This window comes from Barbus barbus, assembly GCF_936440315.1.
Source record: "Barbus barbus genome assembly, chromosome: 41".
Lineage (NCBI taxonomy): Eukaryota > Metazoa > Chordata > Actinopteri > Cypriniformes > Cyprinidae > Barbus > Barbus barbus.
The window spans coordinates 6409767-6430200 of NC_136719.1; the positions used below are offsets into that span (position 1 = coordinate 6409767).

The 20434-nt window shown below is 37.4% G+C and overlaps 1 protein-coding gene across 2 annotated transcripts in view; it reads left to right on the forward strand.

Annotated features, from left to right (window-relative positions):
• LOC306860475 (meiotic recombination protein SPO11-like) overlaps positions 1-17167 on the forward strand; it is a 30460-nt gene extending 13293 nt beyond the window's left edge. The window contains exons 8-13 of one of the 2 annotated variants that reach the window (XM_079402210.1): positions 7511-7620; positions 7694-7793; positions 11001-11038; positions 12826-12902; positions 14890-15001; positions 15151-17167. In XM_079402210.1, coding sequence (XP_079258336.1) covers positions 7511-7620; positions 7694-7793; positions 11001-11038; positions 12826-12902; positions 14890-15001; positions 15151-15270 — 557 coding nt within the window. In that variant the 3' untranslated portion in view covers positions 15271-17167. The remainder of the gene's footprint in view (positions 1-7510; positions 7621-7693; positions 7794-11000; positions 11039-12825; positions 12903-14889; positions 15002-15150) is intronic. The other variant, XM_079402211.1, reaches the window with a different exon arrangement.
• Positions 17168-20434: the final 3267 nt, after the last annotated feature.

Genomic DNA, 20434 nt, shown 5'->3' on the forward strand with positions numbered 1-20434 from the left:
ACACAGCGATAAAGGACGCATATCACTCTGTTCCACGAGCAGCTTTAGGACTCTCTGATCACTGTTTTGGTTCATCTTATTCCAACCTAGAGGCAGAAACTTAAATCTGTTAAACCTGTATTAAGGACTGTAAAGAGATGGACTAATGAGACAGAGTGGGTTTTACAAGCCTGTCTCGACCTTACTGATTGGAGTGTTTTTGAAGCTGCTGATGATCTGGACGAGCTCACAGAGACATCATATATCAATTTCTGTTAGGATATGTGCATTCCTACCAGGACTCATCTAACTTATAACAACGAAAAACCGTGGTTCACTGCAAAACTCAGACAGCTCCGTCAGTCCAAAGAAGATGCTTACAGGAATGGGGACAGAGTCTTGTATAAACAGGCCAAATACACACTGGAAAAGGAGATCAGAGTGACAAAGAGGAATTATTCCGATAAGTTAAGGATCCAATTCTCATCCAGTGACACGGCTTCAGTGTGGAAAGGTCTGAAAGACATCACCAATTACAAGACACCATCCCCCAGCACTGTGGAGAATCAACAACTGGCAGACGATCTTAATGAGTTCTATTGTAGGTTTGAAAAAACACCATTCACACCTCCTGCAACCCCCCTCTCCCTCACACCTGAACTGCAGATAAGTGAAGATGACGTGCGCCAGGTCTTCAAAAAGAACAAGAGAAGGAAGGCCCCAGGCCCAGACGGTGTGACACCAGCCTGTCTGAAATCCTGTGCTGACCAGCTGGCCCCCATCTTCACACAGATCTTCAACAGATCACTGGAGCTGTGCGGAGTCCCCTCATGCTTCAAACGCTCCACCATCATCCCCGTCCCAAAGAGACCCAAGATAACAGGACTTAACGACTACAGACCTGTGGCTCTAACATCTGTGGTCATGAAGTCATTTGAAAAACTAGTTCTGGCTTTTCTGAAGGATATCACTGGACCCCCTGCAGTTTTCCTACAGAGCAAACAGGTCTGTGGATGATGCAGTCAACATGGGACTGCATTACACACTGCAACACCTGGACAGACCAGGGACTTATATGAGGATCCTGTTTGTGGACTTCAGCTCAGCCTTTAACACTATCATTCCAGACCTCCTCCTGCCCAAACTAACTCAGCTTTCCGTGCCCACCTCCGTCTGTCAGAAACACAGCTTCCTGACAGACAGGCAGCAGCTAGTGAAGCTGGGAAAATACACATCCAGCACCCGCACCATCAGCACTGGAGCTCCTCAGGGCTGCGTTCTCTCCCCACTGCTCTTCTCCCTCTACACGAACGACTACACCTCTAAAGACGCCTCTGTCAAGCTCCTGAAATTTGCAGACGACACCACACTGATTGGCCTCATTCAGGACGATGACGAGTCTGCTTACACACAGGAGGTTAAGGAGCTGGCTGTCTGGTGCAGTCTTAACAACCTGGAGCTCAACACGCTCAAAACTGTGGAGATGATTGTGGACTTCAGGAGAAAATTAAGTCCTGAAGAGTTCTGTGCACCAGAACGACCAGACACAGAAACAATTTCTTCCCTCAGGCAATCCATCTCATGAACACTTGAACTATTAACAATAAACATGAAACACACAAAACTATCATACTTTTTTATTTTTATTTTACACACATACTTATTACATTTCAAATTTGCACCTAACATACCTGTACATACTGATTTGTCTATTTTGTATATTGTGTTTGTGCTATTTGGCACATTGTCCATTTTTGTATATTTGTACATTATTTATTTTATTTTTTATTATCTGTGTCCTGTCCTGTTGCTGTCATTCTGTCGCACTGTGGAGCTACTGTCACTAAAACAAATTTACTGGCAATAAAGCTCATTCTGATTCTGATGACCCTCTCCCATGCCTCATCTGGATCATCCAGATGGTCTTTGGCAAACTTCAGACGGGCCTGGACATGTGCTGACTTGAGCAGGGGGACCTTGCATGCGCTGCAGGATTTTAATCCATGATGGTGTAGTGTGTTACTAATGGTAGCAGTTGAGACTGTGGTCCCATCTCTCTTCAGGTCATTGACCAGGTCCTCCCGTGTAGTCCTAGGCTGATCCCTCACCTTTCTCAGGATCATTGATACTCCATGAGGCGAGATCTTGCATGGAGCCCCAGTCCGAGGGAGATTGACAGTCATCTTGAATTTCTTCCATTTTCTAATAATTGCACCAACAGTTGTTGCCTTCTCACCAAGCTGTTTGCCTATTGTCCTGTAGCCCATCCCACCCTTGTGCAGGTCTACAATTTTGTCCCTAGTGTCCTTAGACAGCTCTTTGGTGGAGAGGTTGGAGTCTGATTGGTTGAGTGTGTGAACAGGTGTCTTTTATACAGGTAACGAGTTCAAACAGGTGCAATTAATACAGGTAATGAGTGGAGGATAGGAGGGCTTCTTAAAGACAAACTAACAGGTCTGTGAGAGCCAGAATTCTTGCTGGTTGGTAGGTGATCAAATACTTATTTCATGCAATAAAATGGAAGTTAATTATTCAAAAATCATACAATGTGAATTTCTGGAATTTTTTAAAAATTCTGTCTCTCACAGTTGAGGTGTACCTACGATGAAAATTAAAGATCTCTCCATTCTTTGGTGGGAAAACTTGAAAAATCGGCAGTGTATCAAATACTTATTTGCCCCACTGTATGTATGTATGTGTATGTGTATGTATATATATATATATATATATATATATATATATATATATATATATATATATATATATATAAAATATTAGGGGTGGAACAGTACACAGATGTCACGGTTCGGTACGTACCTCGGTTCGGTGGTCATGGTTCGATACGATTTCGGTACAGCAGGGAAAAATAATCTACTATGCTCGGTTTCTTTTAATTTAGCAGGTCTCCTGCGGTTTAGGAGTTGTCGGTGCATGCTCCCAACTACGCCTGGACAGTTGGGAGAAATGCACATCAGATCCCTGGGTCCTAGATATCATCAAGAAAGGATACAGGATACAGTTCTGGCGGCGTCCTCCTACTTTTTCAGGAGTCCATATGACCATGGTCAAAGACTCAGTCCAGGCACAAATTTTGGCCAACGAGATTACAACCCTAATGCAGAAAAAGGCAATTGTTCAGATAAGCACCAGCAAACAGCTCACTGGGTTCTATTCGAAATATTTCCTAGAAGCTTATTCAGTTCCAGCAGTTGCTGGGTATGATTGCAGCTGCAGCGACTGTGATTCCACTAGGTCTTCTCAGTGCTCGTCCGCTACAAAGATGGGTGAACCGTGCCAACTTGCATCCCAAAGTAGACAGACATGTGAGGATGAGGGTTACATGAAGATGTATCCAGATGTTATGCCCTTGGAAGAACAAGAGGTTACTATTACAAGGGGTTCCTTTAGGAAACATCCCAGCGAGGCAGTCTGTGATAACAACTAGGGATGCAACGATACCGCTTTTTCAAAACCATTGGCAGGTTTTTTTTTTTAGGAATATTAGCATTTCTGCTCTCTCTGCTTTTTGTCGGTTCCTTCTTTCATCTAGAATGTTGGAGGCAGTGCTAAACAGTCTTTCACTCTCAACACTGGTACAGGGGGCAGAGAGAAAGGCTGATGCAGTAGCAGCAAGGGCAGGGAAACAAAGTTTGTTCACTGCCCAGTAATGGAATGGGTTTTCAGACCGAGGGATAATTTGCTCTGTCATATACAGTGGTGTGAAAAAGTGTTGGCCCCCTTCCTGATTTTTTATTTTTTTGCATGTTTGTCACACTTTAATGTTTCAGATCATCAAACAAATTTAAATATTAATCAAAGATAACACAAGTAAACACAACATGCAGTTTTTAAATGAAGGTTTTTTTTTATGAAGGGAAAACAAAATCCAAACCCACATGGCCCTGTGTGAAAAAGTGTTTAACCCCCTTTAATACCCCCGTTAAAACATAACTGTGGTTTATCACACCTGAGTTCAGTTTCCTAGCCACACCCAGGCCTGATTACTGCCACACCTGTTCGCAATCAAGAAATCACTTAAATAGGACCTGCCTGACAAAGTGAAGTAGACCAAAAGATCCTCAAAAGCTACACATCATGTTGAGATCCAAAGAAATTCAGGAACCAATGAGAAAGAAAGTAATTGAGATCTATCAGTCTGGAAAAGGTTATAAAGCCATTTCTAAAGTTTTGGGACTCCAGCGAACCACAGTGAGAGCCATTATCCACAAATGGCGAAAACATGGAACAGTGGTGAACCTTCCCAGGAGTGACAGGCCAACCAAAATTACCCCAAGAGCGCAGCGACAACTCATATAAGAGGTCACAAAAGACCCCACAACAACATTTAAAGAACTGCAGGCATCACTTGCCTCAGTTAAGGTCAGTGTTCATGATTCCACCATAAGAAAGAGACTGGGCAAAAATGGCCTGCATGGCAGAGTTCCAAGACGAAAACCGCTGCTGAGCAAAAAGAACATAAAGGCTCCTCTCAGTTTTGCCAGAAAACATCTTGACGATCCCCAAGACTTTTGGGAAAATACTCTGTGGACTGACAAGACAAAAGCTGAACTTTTTGGAAGGTGTTTTTTGAAGGTGAACAGTAAAATATGGTGGTGGTAGTGTGATGGTCTGGGGCTGTTTTGCTGCTTCAGGGCCTGGAAGACTTGCTGTGATAAATGGAACCATGAATTCAGCTGTCTACCAAAAAATCCTGAAGGACAATGTCCGGCCATCTGTTCGTGACCTCAAGCTGAAGCAAACTTGGTTTCTGCAGCAGGACAATGATCCAAAACACACCAGCAAATCCACCTCTGAATGGCTGAAGAAAAACAAAATGAAGACTTTGGAGTGGCCTAGTCAAAGTCCTGACCTGAATCCTATTGAGATGCTGTGGCATGACCTTAAAAAGGCGATTCATGCTCAAAAACCCTCCAATGTGGCTGAATTACAACAATTCTGCCAGGATGAGTGGGCCAAAATTCCTCCACAGCGCTGTAACAGACTCATTGCAAGTTATCACAAACGCTTGATAGCAGTTGTTGCTGCTAAGGGTGGCCCAACCAGTTATTAGGTTTAGGGGGCAAGCACTTTTTCACACAGGGCCATGTTGGTTTGGATTTTGTTTTCCCTTCATAATAAAAAAAACTTCATTCAAAAACTGTATGTTGTGTTTACTTGTGTTATCTTTGATTAATATTTAAATTTGTTTGATGATCTGAAACATTAAAGTGTGACAAACATGCAAAAAAATAAAAAATCAGGAAGGGGGCCAAAATCTTAATGATATAAAAGATGCATAAATATGTTTACGTTTTTAGCTAAAAATACAAAAATGTACGTTTTGTGCTTGTAAATGTTACGTATTAATACCTACGTATAAACATGAGACCAGGCTGATATATAAGTGCTGTCAAAATTAGCGCGTTAACGCAGGCGATTCATTTTCATTTAAAAATTATTTAAAGGGTTGGCCACCCCACTCATAACTGCTGTTTCTGTCTGTTTCTTCTTGACAAAAAGTGCATTTTTTCAGTCGCAGAATGTCTTCACGATCACATCAATCCGGAGACGTTTCAGAATCGCGCTCCAGCTTCACTTCAGCGGCAGGCACGAGTCAAATGGCGCGGTAACCGGCGCGCACTATAGCCTGTATCTATTCATATCAAAGCGCAAAATAAACTACATGCATGCACTGTCGTGGTCAGTTAAGGCATGTAGTTACCAAAAAGGCGATTAAAGCTGCCTTAAAACTGTGCGTGCATTTAATATGTTATATATGAGTTACATTAAGAACATGTCTCTGAAATGGTTATCAAATCTGTCCTGGAGCAACTTAGCACTGTTTCCCTCATCTTACACACCCGATTCAACTCGTCAGTTCATTAGTAGAGACTGAAATGGGTCAGAAAAGATAAAGAGAATTGAGAGGAAATACAATGCGTGTCAGATCAGCATCACGTTTAGCAGAGGACATTTTTTTTAAAGGGAAATCAGTTTTACTTGGTATCAGTGATACTGGCCTTCAGTCATAAAAAATATGCCATTAAACAAATATTAAAAATATGTTGTTTGTACATTAATTTGAAGATTGAATGTGAAATTATTGCAATATAAAAGTATATTTAAAAACTGTAATGTTAGGTGGGATTAATCGTGATTAATTTGAAAAAAAATGGGTGATTAATTATTAAAAAAAAAGAAAAAAGAATCGATTTACACCACTAATATATATATATATATATATATATACAGGGTGCGATTTGTGAAAAAGGGGGGGGTGCTTTTGAAAAAAAAATTCTCTCCAGAGTAAGGTTATAGTCTAACCTAATGTTAGTGTAATCTGTTAACAACACACATCATAAATCCGTCTTTTTAGGCAAGTAAATGGGTGTCACGTCATGAAATGTTTTTAATACGACGGAAATTAACGTGATCGCAATTTAATAAAAACATTTTAAGTTAGGCCTATTAACTGTAATGATTTCATTTTCCCGCTGATTCAAACAACGGATAAATTATATAGAGAAAGCGAACAAAGAACATTATCAACGGAGCTTTTTGAAACTCAAAGTCAAACTTTGAAAGTCAGTTAAACCATTGCATCGCAAAATGATTCACTGTTTCGAAACGCTCCAATTGGATCACGTATCGCGAATCATTTGATTCAGAACGGGACTTCAAAGCGCGTTTCGCGAATCAATAATCAAAAATTATTCAGCAGAGGCAGGGGTGCATAGACCAGAGGAGGGAAATCCACCCCTACAAATCGCATCCTGTATATATATATATATATATATATATATATATATATATATATATATATATATATATATATATATATATATATATATATATATATATATATATTTCTATTTAGCATTGTTATTTTTGTTTTAGTACTTTAGTACAACTTAAACTTTATTATTTTAGTTAGTTTCAAAGGCAGCTTTTCTAATTTTAACCTTTTTAAGTTTTCATCTAATATTTGTATTAGATTTTATTTCAGCTTTTTTTTTCAATTACGAAAAATAGTTTTTAACAGTTTTAGTTAACAGTAACAACACTGATTTGGACAGTAATTGTGTTCCAGAGGGACGTCCTGTCCGAATCAGAAATGCGTTTTGCTCCCAGCACACGAGACAGAACTTTGGAAATATTTTCTGACCATTGCCAAATGCCTTACAGTTGTTCTGTGCGTTAATGTGTGGATTTTTGGCACAATGGAAGCTTGTATCACAGGATTTTTTAAATGATTCATATTAAAGTTACGTCACGCTGCACAAAATGAATGGGAGCTTTTAAAGGGATAGTTCACTGAAAATAAATTCTGTCATTCACTCACCCTCGTGATGTTGCAAACCTGTATTACTTTTTTTTTTCTTGTATGGAACATGAAAGAAGAGCTTTTGAAGAACATTGGAAACCACAACAGATTGTAAACTTTAATATAGACAAATATTACCATTTTAAAGACTGTGTGATCATTATGCTCTCTGCTGTATTATCCGTTACATTCCTCAGCAATGTGAAGACATTGTATCAGCTGCGAAATTCATTCTGATAGTGGAGAAGGATGCAACTTTCCAGAGACTACTGGATGATGACTTTTGCACCAGACTTTCTCCCTGCATCATCATAACTGTAAGCATATTTGTTAGATCAGTGCTACTGTGTGTTTTCAAGGCCTGAATGTTTGTTCTTGTGTGTCCATCAGGGTAAAGGGGTGCCTGATGTCAACAGCAGACTGATGGTGAAGAAACTGTGGGACACGCTACACGTCCCTGTCTTTGCTCTGGTGGATGCAGATCCTCACGGTACAAACACCCGCACAGGGTCTGAGACGATTGTTAAAGTAATAGTCCACCCAAAAATTTGCTGAAATTGTACTCAACTTCAGGTCATCCTTGATGTAGATGAGTTTGTTTCTTCATCAGAACAGATTTGGAGAAATGTAACATTACATCAATTGCTCGATGCTCTGCAGTGAATGGGTGCCGTCAGAATGAGAGTCCAAACAGCCGATAAAAGCATCACAATAATCCACACCACTCCAGTCCATGAGATATTGGCCTGTGAAGTGAAAAGCTGCATGTTTGTAATAAATGAACTATTATATAAGATGTTTTTAACTTCAAACTGTTGATTCGTGCAAAAATATGAGTCCTCTATTCATAATATTGCTTTCTCCAGTGAAAAAGTTGTCTGAATCAGGAGAAAATCTATGCACAGATCAAGCAATGTTCCAACAGTTCTAATCAAATGTGTCAGATTTTGATATTAGAGGACAACAGGGGATAGACCTTTCACTGGAGGAAGATAATATTTGACCCTGGACCACAAAACCAGTCACGAGTGTCAATTTTCCCGAAATTGAGATTTATACATCATCTGAAAGCTGAATAAATAAGCTTTCAATTGATGTATGGTTTGTTAGGATTGGACAATATTTGGCCGAGATACAACTATTTGAAAATCTGGAATCTGAGGGTGCAAAAAAATCTAAATATTGAGAAAATCGCCTTTAAAGTTGTTCAAATGAAGTTCTTAGCAATGCATATTACTAATCAAAAATTAAGTTTTGATATATTTACGGTAGGAAATTCACCAAATATCTTCATGGAACATGATCTTTACTAGGGGTGTAAGAAAATATCAATACACGCGAGTATCGCGATATTTTGTTTGGCGATATTGTATCGATTCTCCAAAACGGAATATTAAAAAAATAAAATCATACAAGATTCATGGCAGTTGTTTCGTTTTGAGTTCATATCCCGACCGCTAGTCTTCATCTCTGAACTTAAACAGTGACAGGAAATACTAGCATCAGGGCACTCCACTAATGTTAGCGTTAATATAGTTCGCTGCCAGTAATGGAGGATGAAAGAATTGTTCCAGTTCTCGTTTCGATGTACAAAGCTGAAGTGTGGAAACATTTGGGCTTTTGTGGTAATGTCCGCTCCTGCCGCTTGCCACGTCCCTGTCACGGTTGGTGGTTGTAGTAAGGGCGCCCACAACGACAAATAACAAAAGGTATATTTATTAGCTTCAACACACGAATAACCATTACAAACTTAAGATCCGACAAGGATTGGGACAAAACTGAATGCTTATAAAGAAACAGGAAACAAAGGAGCAAACTAGATAATTAATCAAACACAGGTGACAAGACTAAATGATGATTACTAATTAACTAAATCAGAACAGGAACTACCAAATAAGGTCAAAACAGAACTGAAAGGAAAACCGACATGTGACAGTCCCGTGTTGAAGAGCCTTTGCGCGGCGGGCGGTGGAGTCGCCGTGCAGCTGCAGCTTTCTCTCGTAATTCGGGGGAGTTTTGTGCTGTTGGGGCGATGCTCGCTTCGCGGTCTCGGCAATTCCACACGGAACATAAATACAAACTGAAAAACCTGTGAAATCCAAGTTGAAAAGTTCTGAGAATGTTTATCATCTGTATTTATTTCATTGTTTTACAATTGTTTTGTTTTCTTCAGGAATCCTGCAAGCACTTTATTTTTCATTGATATTAAGCAGATGTCATTTTTTGTTCAGATCAAATCAGATCACATTGCATGTCACAATTGTAAACTTAAACTGTGAACCTTTAAAGTAGAGTATAAATATATATTTTTATCTTTTTATAAAATGCATTTTATACATACATTTAACTAAAGAATCATGCAAGCACTTGAATATTTCCCCCTTTACTCGTTCTGCACAAAAAGTGGTTCAATAATGTTGAATGTTATAGGGACTGATTATTGCAAATGCAGATCCCAGTGTGTTCTACAGTGTGTTCTGGTCAAACTATTTTTATTTATTTATTTTTTGCTAAGGTTTGCATATGGTGGTGTGTTCTTAATGACAGCTTTCCTAAAAAATATATATCCTATTCCTAAAATAAGAAATATCCCAATATATCGCCTTGCTTACAGTATCGCAATGTATCGCAACCCCTGTATCATGATACGTATCGGATCACCAGATTCTTGCCAATACACAGCCCTAATCTTTACTTAATGTCCTAATGATTTTTGGCATTACAAAAAAATGGATAATTTTGACCCAAACAATGTAATTTTGGCTATTGCTACAAATATACCCCAGTGAATTAAGACTGGTTTTGTGGTGCAGGGTCACATATTTTAACCAGTTTGAAATTAAAAACATCTTAATTTGTTTTTTTTTACGATCATGCACTTTTTTACTTCACAAGCCGTTAATTGATAGACTGGAGTGGTGTGGATTACTTGTGGATTATTGTGATGTTTAAATCAGCTGTTTGGACTCTCATTCTGACGGCACCCATTCACTGCATTAGTGAGCCCATTCATGGCACCCATTCACTGCATTGGTGAGCCCATTCACGGCACCCATTCACTGCATTAGTGAGCCCATTCACTGCAGACCCATTCACTGCATTGGTGAGCCCATTCACGGCACCCATTCACTGCATTGGTGATACAAGTGATACAGTATAATGCTGCATTTCTCCAACTCTGTTCTGATGAAGAAACAAACTCATGTACGGCTGGTATGGCCTGAGGGTAAGCACATTTTGAGCAAATTTTCATTTCTGAGTGAACCATTCCTTTAATCGTGCTTACTAGGTTTAGCAGACTACCTCTCAAGGTCTCAATGAAAAGTATTCAGTGTTAAGGTCACTTCACAAACATCATGTTCCCTGCGAAATGTCATTTATACTCAGTAAAGTCAATGAACTATGAACACACATGCACTTAATGCAAAGACAACAAACACAGGCGCACTCAGCGCTGACCGTTTCTTTGAGAACAACCAGCCCTGCCATGATTTTCATTTGTGGCAGGTCCAGTACAGTTCAGCATGAGGAGCGTTGAGGCCCCTGCTATTTCTGACACTGTCATTATCAATGACTCCAGTGCTCTCTGTGCATGTGTAATGCTTTACTTTGTTCTCGGGTGAATTAATCTGTCCCAAAGGATAATTGCAAGGGAATGGTGGTGATTGCAGAATCAGTCTCTCTCTTTTTTTCCCAGGCATCGAGATCATGTGCATCTACAAGTACGGCTCACGGGTAAGTCCTGTTTCCTGCTATTTCTGTGCAATTTCCAGTGAGGCTTTTGCATTGCGGCGACGTGTAATTATTCTTCTCTCTTTGTGGCAAGACAAAAAAGAGGAAGCACTCATTCATGAACTTAAAATTTACCCTGTGGAAAAAGTAAAGCGTTTCTACATGTGTGTGATACATCTGCAGAGTATGTGGCAACAGTTTGGCTGTTTAACTCTCTTTCATATGCAGAATCCTTCACTGTAAAAATCATTGTCTTAATGAATATTTTTGTAATTTCCTAAACAATTATCTAAGCATCCTAAAACATATTAAAAATAAATTTAAGAAATAGTATATTAAATTATTTTAATTGTGTACTTTTAGATGTATACTTTTTATATTATATATAACAATATTATGTATTATGTAAGATCAAAATCAAGATAAGTTTTCAAACAATCTACAATTTTTTCATGTTTTTTTAATTTTTAAGGCTTATGTTCACAAAGACTGCATTTATTTTATAATAATTACAGTTAAAAATATATATTATTGTAAAATATTATTATAATTTTAAAATAAGTCTTTTCTATATTAGTGAGAAATCATTCTAATATGTTGATTTGCTCAAGAAACATGTTTGATTATTATCAATGATAAAAAAGGTGTGCAGCTTAATATTTTTGGAAACCATTTGACTTTTCAGAAATGTTTTTATGACTAGAAAGCTCAAAAGATTTAATTAATTTAATCTTGGCCAAATAAATGTATTAATTAAAAATCTGACTTTACTACAATTTTAAAACAGTAGTGAAGGTTTTTTTTTTTTTTTACAAAATTTAGAGATATTTATATTCAAAACAAGAAAGAACTAAACTTAACTAAACTAAAAACGTAATAATTTTGCATCTCAATTAAATATATCCTGGTTTAAGGATGTTTAGATATTTTGGGCACACTTTATTTTAATGTCCACTATTAACAAACCATTAACTACCACTTTTGCCTCAATAAACTCCTAATTTACTGCTTATTAATAGTTAAGTTGTTAAGTTTAGGTATTGGGGAGGGTTAGGGATGTAGAATATGTGCTTTATGAGTACTAATAAACAGCCAATATAGTTAATAGAGAGAATTTGGTCCCTATACTAAAGTGTTACCAATATTTTTAATGAAAATGATTTTTTGCCAGTGTTCAGCACATGAAAACATAAATGTGGTGACTAGCATTTCATATGTTCTGTCACAAATCATATACAGTGAGTCAAACCAAAAATCATAGCAAAATAAAGTGAACTGTGACATACCCAAAACTTCTTCAGACTACCAGTAAAATTTGGGATAAAAAAAAAAATTCAGACACTTTGACCTGACCTGGCTGTTTTTTCTTTAATTGCTAATGAGACCTTTTTACACCACAAACTGATCAAAAGTAAGCATTGCTTGGTGATTGTTTGACCTAAATTGGTATCATCTAATTGTGTACTTAAATTTATCAGCTAAATAATTTTTGATTGATTGTAATCCATTACATACCTTTCAATCAAACTGACATTATCAAGATAAATTTGTTCTAACACAGTTTAACTGAGTTCTTGTCATACTTTATTACCATTTTCTAAACTATAGCTAATAAACTGTGATATTACGTGAGAAATGTTGAAGCTGTCTGAATAAATTTTGGTTTGACTGTAATTTGCTTTACTTAGTTGTGAATTTTTCAATACTCAACTGCTTTAGTAAATCATGTAAGCTCATTTAATGTCCGAAATGAAGTCTGTCCAGCTTTACGAACTGTCATTTGTCCTCAGGCAATGGCCTTCGAGGCCCACAGTCTGACTGTCCCCAGTGTGCTGTGGTTGGGCCTCCTGCCTTCAGACATCCAGAGGTTTGGGAAAGTCAACTCATTACTCTGCTTTGTGGTTCATGATTGAGGCTGGGCTTGCTCTGGTTTCCGTTTTCTGGGTTTTTTTGTTTTGGTTTTTGTTGCTGTTGCTGTTTTTTATTTCCTTCCTCTTGAAGGCTGTCATGGACCTCAGAAATCAGAACCTCTTTTTAGAAATACACAGTAGAAAGAAGTCTTAGTTGCAGTTGTTGGCACCACGCACATGATACGTTCAACACTGGCCACTTTACATGGTACACTCTCTAGTTTTGCTTTCATCTCTTTTGTGCTTTTAAAAGAAAAGGAGTTGGTAATTAATGCCACACTACTAAACAATAATTGTGCAATTTTCCATTTTCCGATCCGGATTCAGCAGATTACCGCGATCTGGCATAGTTTACTGGATCTGTACAACATCTATGTACTAAATCAGATCTTTCAAATTATGTGCACTTAATTTGATATATGCCCAATTACCACTTCATTTAATAATTTTAATTGAATGAAGGTCATCATTTGATGAAGAACTGCGGCCATGATCCATAGAAAATATACATTTACAAGTAAAATTCTGTTTTCTGCCAGCACAACATTAATTTTGGCAAACAGTCCTTGATGAATCTATATAATAAACCTTATTTTCATTGGAAAGTGCAGTAAAAAGAATGGCTTAGAGTCTGGATTGTGATCGGATTGCAGTTTTTGTACTGATGCACAAACTGAAAGTACAAATGGCCAGCTGTTTAGTGAATTCAGCATGCATTCAAATAAGCACTGGAAACATCCTCAGGTATTTTCGTTCTGATTCCAGCAGCATCAGCACATTCGTGCTGCCAGCTTCCTGCTCCACCTCATCCCAGAAACACAACTGGACTGAGATCCTGCACGTGTGCATACGCTTGCAATACACTGATGTCATGATGTTTTGGCCAAATACTGATTCTACTGCACAAATGTATTGGATTTAATGAGTAGTTTTAATCTGCTACCGCACAGTATGATAAATGAACAGAACTGATTCTGGCCTGGTCTTAGCACAATGCTATTGTAAAGCGAGCACATTTTAATATTTGTGCCTTCTAAAATGTGAAAATCTCAGCACATCAGTAGTTTCTCAGATGTGGGAACCAGCACATGGTGTATCCAAGTTCACACGCCTTCCCAATTTGGATGTTTTGTTCAACATCTGCTACACTTTAGGATCATGTCTGAATGCTTAAAGGAATGATGACCACAAAAACTAATTTTGATTTGTCCCTTTCTGTATAAGAAGAATAGTGAAGCGTATCATTTTATAAAAACACGCTGTGTACAGTTAAAACGTGCATTATGTTAAGTTCTTAATAATATGTACTAATGTCAAGTTAAATGTTTGATTTCAAAAGAAATTTTAAATAATTGTTTTAATCATATTTGGTTGTGCTTCAAAGAAGTGCCCTTGTTTTGATGTGTTACTAAATCACTTGATTATAGTTTCAACTCTAGTGTCATTAAATATAACATTTAAAGTTAATATATTCTAAATTGCACCTTCATCATTACAAATGTGTAGTTATATCTAAATACATACAAGTTTCAAAAGAAGTGGCATTAAAGTATATTTTACTTTACCATAAATGCTTGTCAGTACATTCAGGAGTACACGTGTATTTCTAAGTCAATAGATGTAATTATGAAATTGCATATAAAGATTTGAGAGTCCTACTTAAGTGGGTCAAAAGCATTCTAAAGTTCACCTAACTGCAATTAATTTACATTTAAACTATAATACATTTTCATTTAATTGCAGTTAAGTGTCTTAACTTTACATTCAGTTCCTAGGCACATGCTTTTCTGTTTGACTCTGTCTACCTTGATGAACTCTAGGACTATATAAAGTGGCCAGCGAGTATGTAGTCTAAGTGTAATTATGCTTAGATCATGTTTGTGTGTAGATTATTATGAATGCATAAGTTCTCATGGTGTCTGTATATGCATATGGCTGTCACAGGTACAGAGTCCCAGAGGAAACGCTTATTCCATTTTCTCAAGCAGACGAGAGCAAAATCAACAGCTTGAGGAACAGAGACTACATCACCTGCCAACCTGCCTGGGAGAGAGAGGTGCCTTGTGCCATGCTTCTCATTTTAAGATATCACAAAAGCAACAGAAGATAAGCCCAAAGATGTTTTCTCTGAGAATGTGACAGTAGTGTGTTGGCAGGTTCCAAGAATGTGCGTGATATAATCTGTGTGTTTGTGTGACTTCTCAGATAGAAACAATGCAGAGACTGAAGCAGAAAGCTGAGATACAGTCCCTGGCATCCATCGCCCCACATTTCCTCACTCGAGTCTACCTGCCAAATAAACTGCGCTATGGAGGCTGGATATGAGCATCTGCTTCCCTCTGCTGGATTATATATGCGTGTTCTGCATGAATTGCATGATTGAAAACTGTGCGGATGTTCCAGTGTGTTCTTACTGAATGTTAGATGAGCTGTTATGTTAGATACCCGTCACCATAGACTGAGTTATGACCTAAAATATGCCATAAATCCTTTGAGCTGTTGTGTTGAAACTGCTCTGGAATGTCACATATTTGCTTTGGCTGTGAATAGAATGCAATGGAATAACCTAAATAAATTAACTCTTTCTTTGCTAACTTCTTTATGAAACAGACTAATTAATTTAAGTAATAAAGTATTCAACTTTGCAATGGCTGGTGTATGACATTAGTGCAAGACAGTATTTAATATGGAGGCATTGGAGTCACACTTTTTTATTGGTTTATTCCTTATTTATTTTGATATTTATCTATTTATTTTTGTTTTGCAGGAAGGTAGCCTAATGACTCTTGTTCAGCGCCAGGGGGCGGTGTTTACTCAGTTTACTCACATTTACAACACCTTCGATCCTGCTTAGGATGTGAGGTCTAAGCAAATACCAGTGACAGTCACAGTCCACTGAAGTGAAGTGAAGTGACATACGGCCAAGTATGGTGACCCATACTCTGAATTCGTGCTCTGCATTTAACCCATCCAACGTGCACACACACAGCAGTGAACACACACACACACACACACACAGCAGTGAACACACACACACCGTGAACACACACCCGGAGCAGTGGGCAGCCATTTATGCTGCAGCGCCCGGGGAGCAGTTGGGGGTTCAGTGCCTTGCTCAAGGGCACCTCAGTCGTGGTATTGAGGGTGGAGAGACATTCACTCCCCCCACCTACAATCCCTGCCGGCCCGAGACTTGAACCTGCAACCTTTGGATTACGAGTCTGACTCTAACCATTAGGCCACGACTTTTTGAAAAAAAAAAATTTACCAGCTATTTAATAATTACAGAATTTTTTTTCATGAATGCTTTATACTCTTTCGTCCTTTTTTATTATTGATGCATGCTATTTGATTAATTTTAGGACGTTGAAGTTTCGTGTCCTCCAGATGACATTATGTGTCTGGCCTCAGTCCGACTGCAGTGCCTGGGAGCTTCCTCATTGTGGTCCTGAGCCAATGATCTGATGAATAAAGAAACTGACACTTTGCACAAGCAAGCAACAAAATCAAGCCTGCAACACTTAAAGGAAGTCTTCAAAAGTCTTTTTTCCCCTCTTTTCAAATCAAAAGATCAGAAAACCATGATTGTCCACCAAAACGATTCAAGCTAAATATTATATAAACATCTCTTATTTAAGTGGTTTTGTTATTTTCTTGCACTAATATGTGAGTCCATATAATAACGCTTCGTCCAGTGGAAAATCCCGTCGTCCTCCTCGCATCAAAATCCACTGACATATTTGTTTATAATTGTTTTGGCTTGCAATCGGTCCTTGTGCACATTTCTCTCCTGATTCAGACGAGACAATTTTTTCACTAGAGGAAGTATAATTATGAATTACAGACTCGTGTTTTAGATGAAAGCAACATTTGGCAGGTAAAAAAGTCTTGATGGATGCATTTTTTATGAACACAGCTTTTCACTTCACAAGATGTTAACTGATGAGGATTTGTGGATTAATGTGATGTTTTTATCAGCAGTTTGGACTCTCATTCTGACGGCACCCATTCACTGCAGAGGATCCGTTGGTGAGCAAGTGATATAATGCTATATTTCTCACAATCTGTTCTCCCAAGAAGAAACAAACTCATCTCTTTGATGGCCTGAAGGTGAGTACATTTTCAGCAAATTTAAATTTTCAAAAAATGGGTGACAGGGTTGCAAATTTGACATAATGAAGCTGATTAATGTATATTTTCAACAAAAAAGATCAGTTCAGCTAAAAAAAAAAAAATTATAATTTTGATAACATGGTGGAATGACTGAGATTAATGAATGCTGTACATTTTATCAGGGTTGAAGCAAAATCTCCTGTGTTAAAAAAGCCAAGGTGTTGGGCCTAAACAGTACAGGTTTCACAAGTAATGAATGATATCTATCTCAAATCTTCCAAGTATTATGTAAATCTAATTACAAATTCTAATCTCCATGCCAGAAGACTAGTAACAATTCAGCCAGGCCTCACATGATTATTGTCCAGTACTAAACAAGTCAACAACTCTACAACCAGTGGAAAAATAAAATAAGATCTTTTGAGATGGGGGTTAAAGTCATTGGATAGAGACATTTGTCTGCAGACAAAGGGTCTTTCAGGTTTGAGAGGTGTGAACAACTGCAGGTTGCAGTCTTTGAGGCTGGAGAGGGTGTGAGGTCTCCATCAGTGCTCAACACCAAGGCCATAATACTTGGCAAATATGTGCTACTAAAGTCAATTCTGCGTCTCGCTCTTCTTAGTTATTCTCAACACATTTGCCAGCAGTCTTACTGTGTACTGGACATCTCAAGATGTTTCACTTGTTGTGCTGTCCGTCTTCAAGAGCACTGAGGTCAAACTCGACTGTAAGACACAATTGCTGAGGCAGAAGAGGGGATGCTGTGGAGCCTGTCTGCGCCTCGCTCTGACTTGCACCATTGTTGCTGTGGCGTATTAGACTGATAGATGTGTTGGACACTGGCATTTGCCATTGTGGGTGAAGTTTATTCTGATGTACATGTATAGAGGGGACGAGATGTAAACGCACAGCAAAAGCTATGTTAAAGTGATAGTTCACCCAAAAATGAAAATGCTGTCATCATTTTACTCACAGTCTCTCCAAACCAGTAGGATTTAGTTTTTTAGTTTTTCCCTCAAAACGGGGTCCAAAAGAACATTTTTCACAGGTTTGGAACGACATGGAGGTGAAAAAATTATGACAGAATTTTTAGTTTTGATTGAACAATCACTTTAAGATTTAAAAGTAAAAATGTGTTTATTAAATCAGTGAATTGCAGCTGGTTTTAATCCAGATGTTACATTTTAAATAAATTTGCACAAATTATTTTGCAGTGATGTTGTTGCTAAATGGCATAATTCCAATTAATTGAATGTACTTCATAGTTTTAATTTTTTTATAACCAATGAATGTAAGATGACTTTTTTAGTTTGTGATTATATTTTTTACTTACACATAGCCATTTTTAATCATTTTTTATACTTACAAACAGCAATTTCCAGTAAAAACAAAATCCATATTTAATATTGAATTTCATTTAATTTATAAATGAATTAATGAAAAGAAAATGTATTAGTTTTCATGAATTTTCCAGGTTTATAAAAACATCACAAAATCTACGTTTTCAAAATTCCAGTTGTTAACTAAAATGAAAACAATTAAAAATATGTTTTGTTAAATGAAATCAAGCTGAAATACAATAAAAATATAAATATTGGATTAAAAAAGGGACTTACAAAATTAGAAATGTGGCCAACTAACTGAAATAAAATTAGTGTAAGGACAAAAAATGAAAATGTCAAAAGCACATAACAAAATTGTTAAAACTGAAACATAAAATATAATTCAATATATGAATAAGTACCATAATAGTGCATAAATAATACAAAAAATAACACTGTACTTTTGCCCAAAAGGAACCGCATACATAATCCCAAGATTATTTCATTATATGTATTTAGCATTGGGTTTTTTTTTTCTGTCTGAACAGACTTGAAACCATCTCACAACCCACCAGCAGAGAAAACATCTTCCTGATATCACAAGAGTGTTTGCACAGATACAGAATGCAACAATGTGATTGTTTAAAACGAACAACTGAAAAATGATGCTTCTGGTCTCTCATTTCTTTCCTTCCTGCAACTATCTTTAAACTTTTGTTCCTTTTTCTTTGATCGCCCACCCCTTCAGACTTGCAGGCTGCAGGCGTGAGAAACGTTTCCCTCACTAGCCTTCAGGCCAGAGCTGTAGTTCCTGTGAGCAGCGTGTCAGGGGTGTTAATGTTCCCACATAAGGCTGCACTGTAAATTTAAATGACAGTATGTAAGTGACTGACAGACTAGTGTTGAGTTCTTTGATGCTGAACCCTTGATCAAGCATATGAAACTGTCACCTAGCAGATGAAGAAACAATGTCCCTGGCACAAAATCTGGGTCTATATATGTACAATTATGTACTTTCCAAAATCTACATTCATAAATCAACTGTAATAATTGTGTGTTGTTTTCTCTGTGGATGTTGCAGGTTTTCATCCCCTGCTCCTCCTGCGTTCACTTGCTGCTGGCGGGTCACTTCCTGCATTCACTTGTGGCTGGAAGGTCATCTGCTGGCACAGACGGATCCCGATCCTGAGCCGATACTGTACAGACCCCCGCTGCTGCCACCAGCCAGGCCAAGACTGAGTTAAATCTGCTACAGTACTAAGATTAGTGACACACCTATCACAGCCTGATTAACAGGCCAGCTTTTGGCCATTTTCAGATTATCTGCATCCACCGATAACAGTGCCCACATACCTGATATCCTGGGCAGTAGTTCCCCCTTGTGACAGTTTCAAAATATACACAATCAAAAAAAATATTTAAGGGTTAGGGTTTAAATGCATTTAAAAATTTCCATCCATTTGCATTGAACAGTTTTAACATGAACTAACTGATGAACTTTATGTGATGTATATTTGTCAGATGTAGCAGGTAACATTTCTGTAATATTACTAATAAACAGAATGTGTTGTAGATACACATGTGCAATATATATTAATATATGTGCAATATAATACATATGATGTAATAAATGAATACATATTATGTCCTCATTTGTAAGTCGCTTTGGATAAAAGAGTCTGCTACATGACTAAATGTAAATGTAATATGTATGCAATAATATTGCAATAACCAGATTTATATATTTATCATCAATAAATATATAATTTATTTACAACTTACACATTTTAATTAAATACTAGCTAGCCGTATTTTATCAGTTTAAATGTAATTTTCACCATTAACAAATTTACGCTGGTTCAAGCCATTTGAATAAATGCATTTGTTTTATTATTTAAATAAAATCAAATAGATGCAAATAGTTAATAATAAATGATGCCAAGTGCAGAAATGTGACCCTATTTATTTTTGCCTGACAAATATGCATTTAGTTTATCAGATTGTGTTAAAACTGTTTAAAATAATGGAAATTTTATAATTAATTCAAATTACAT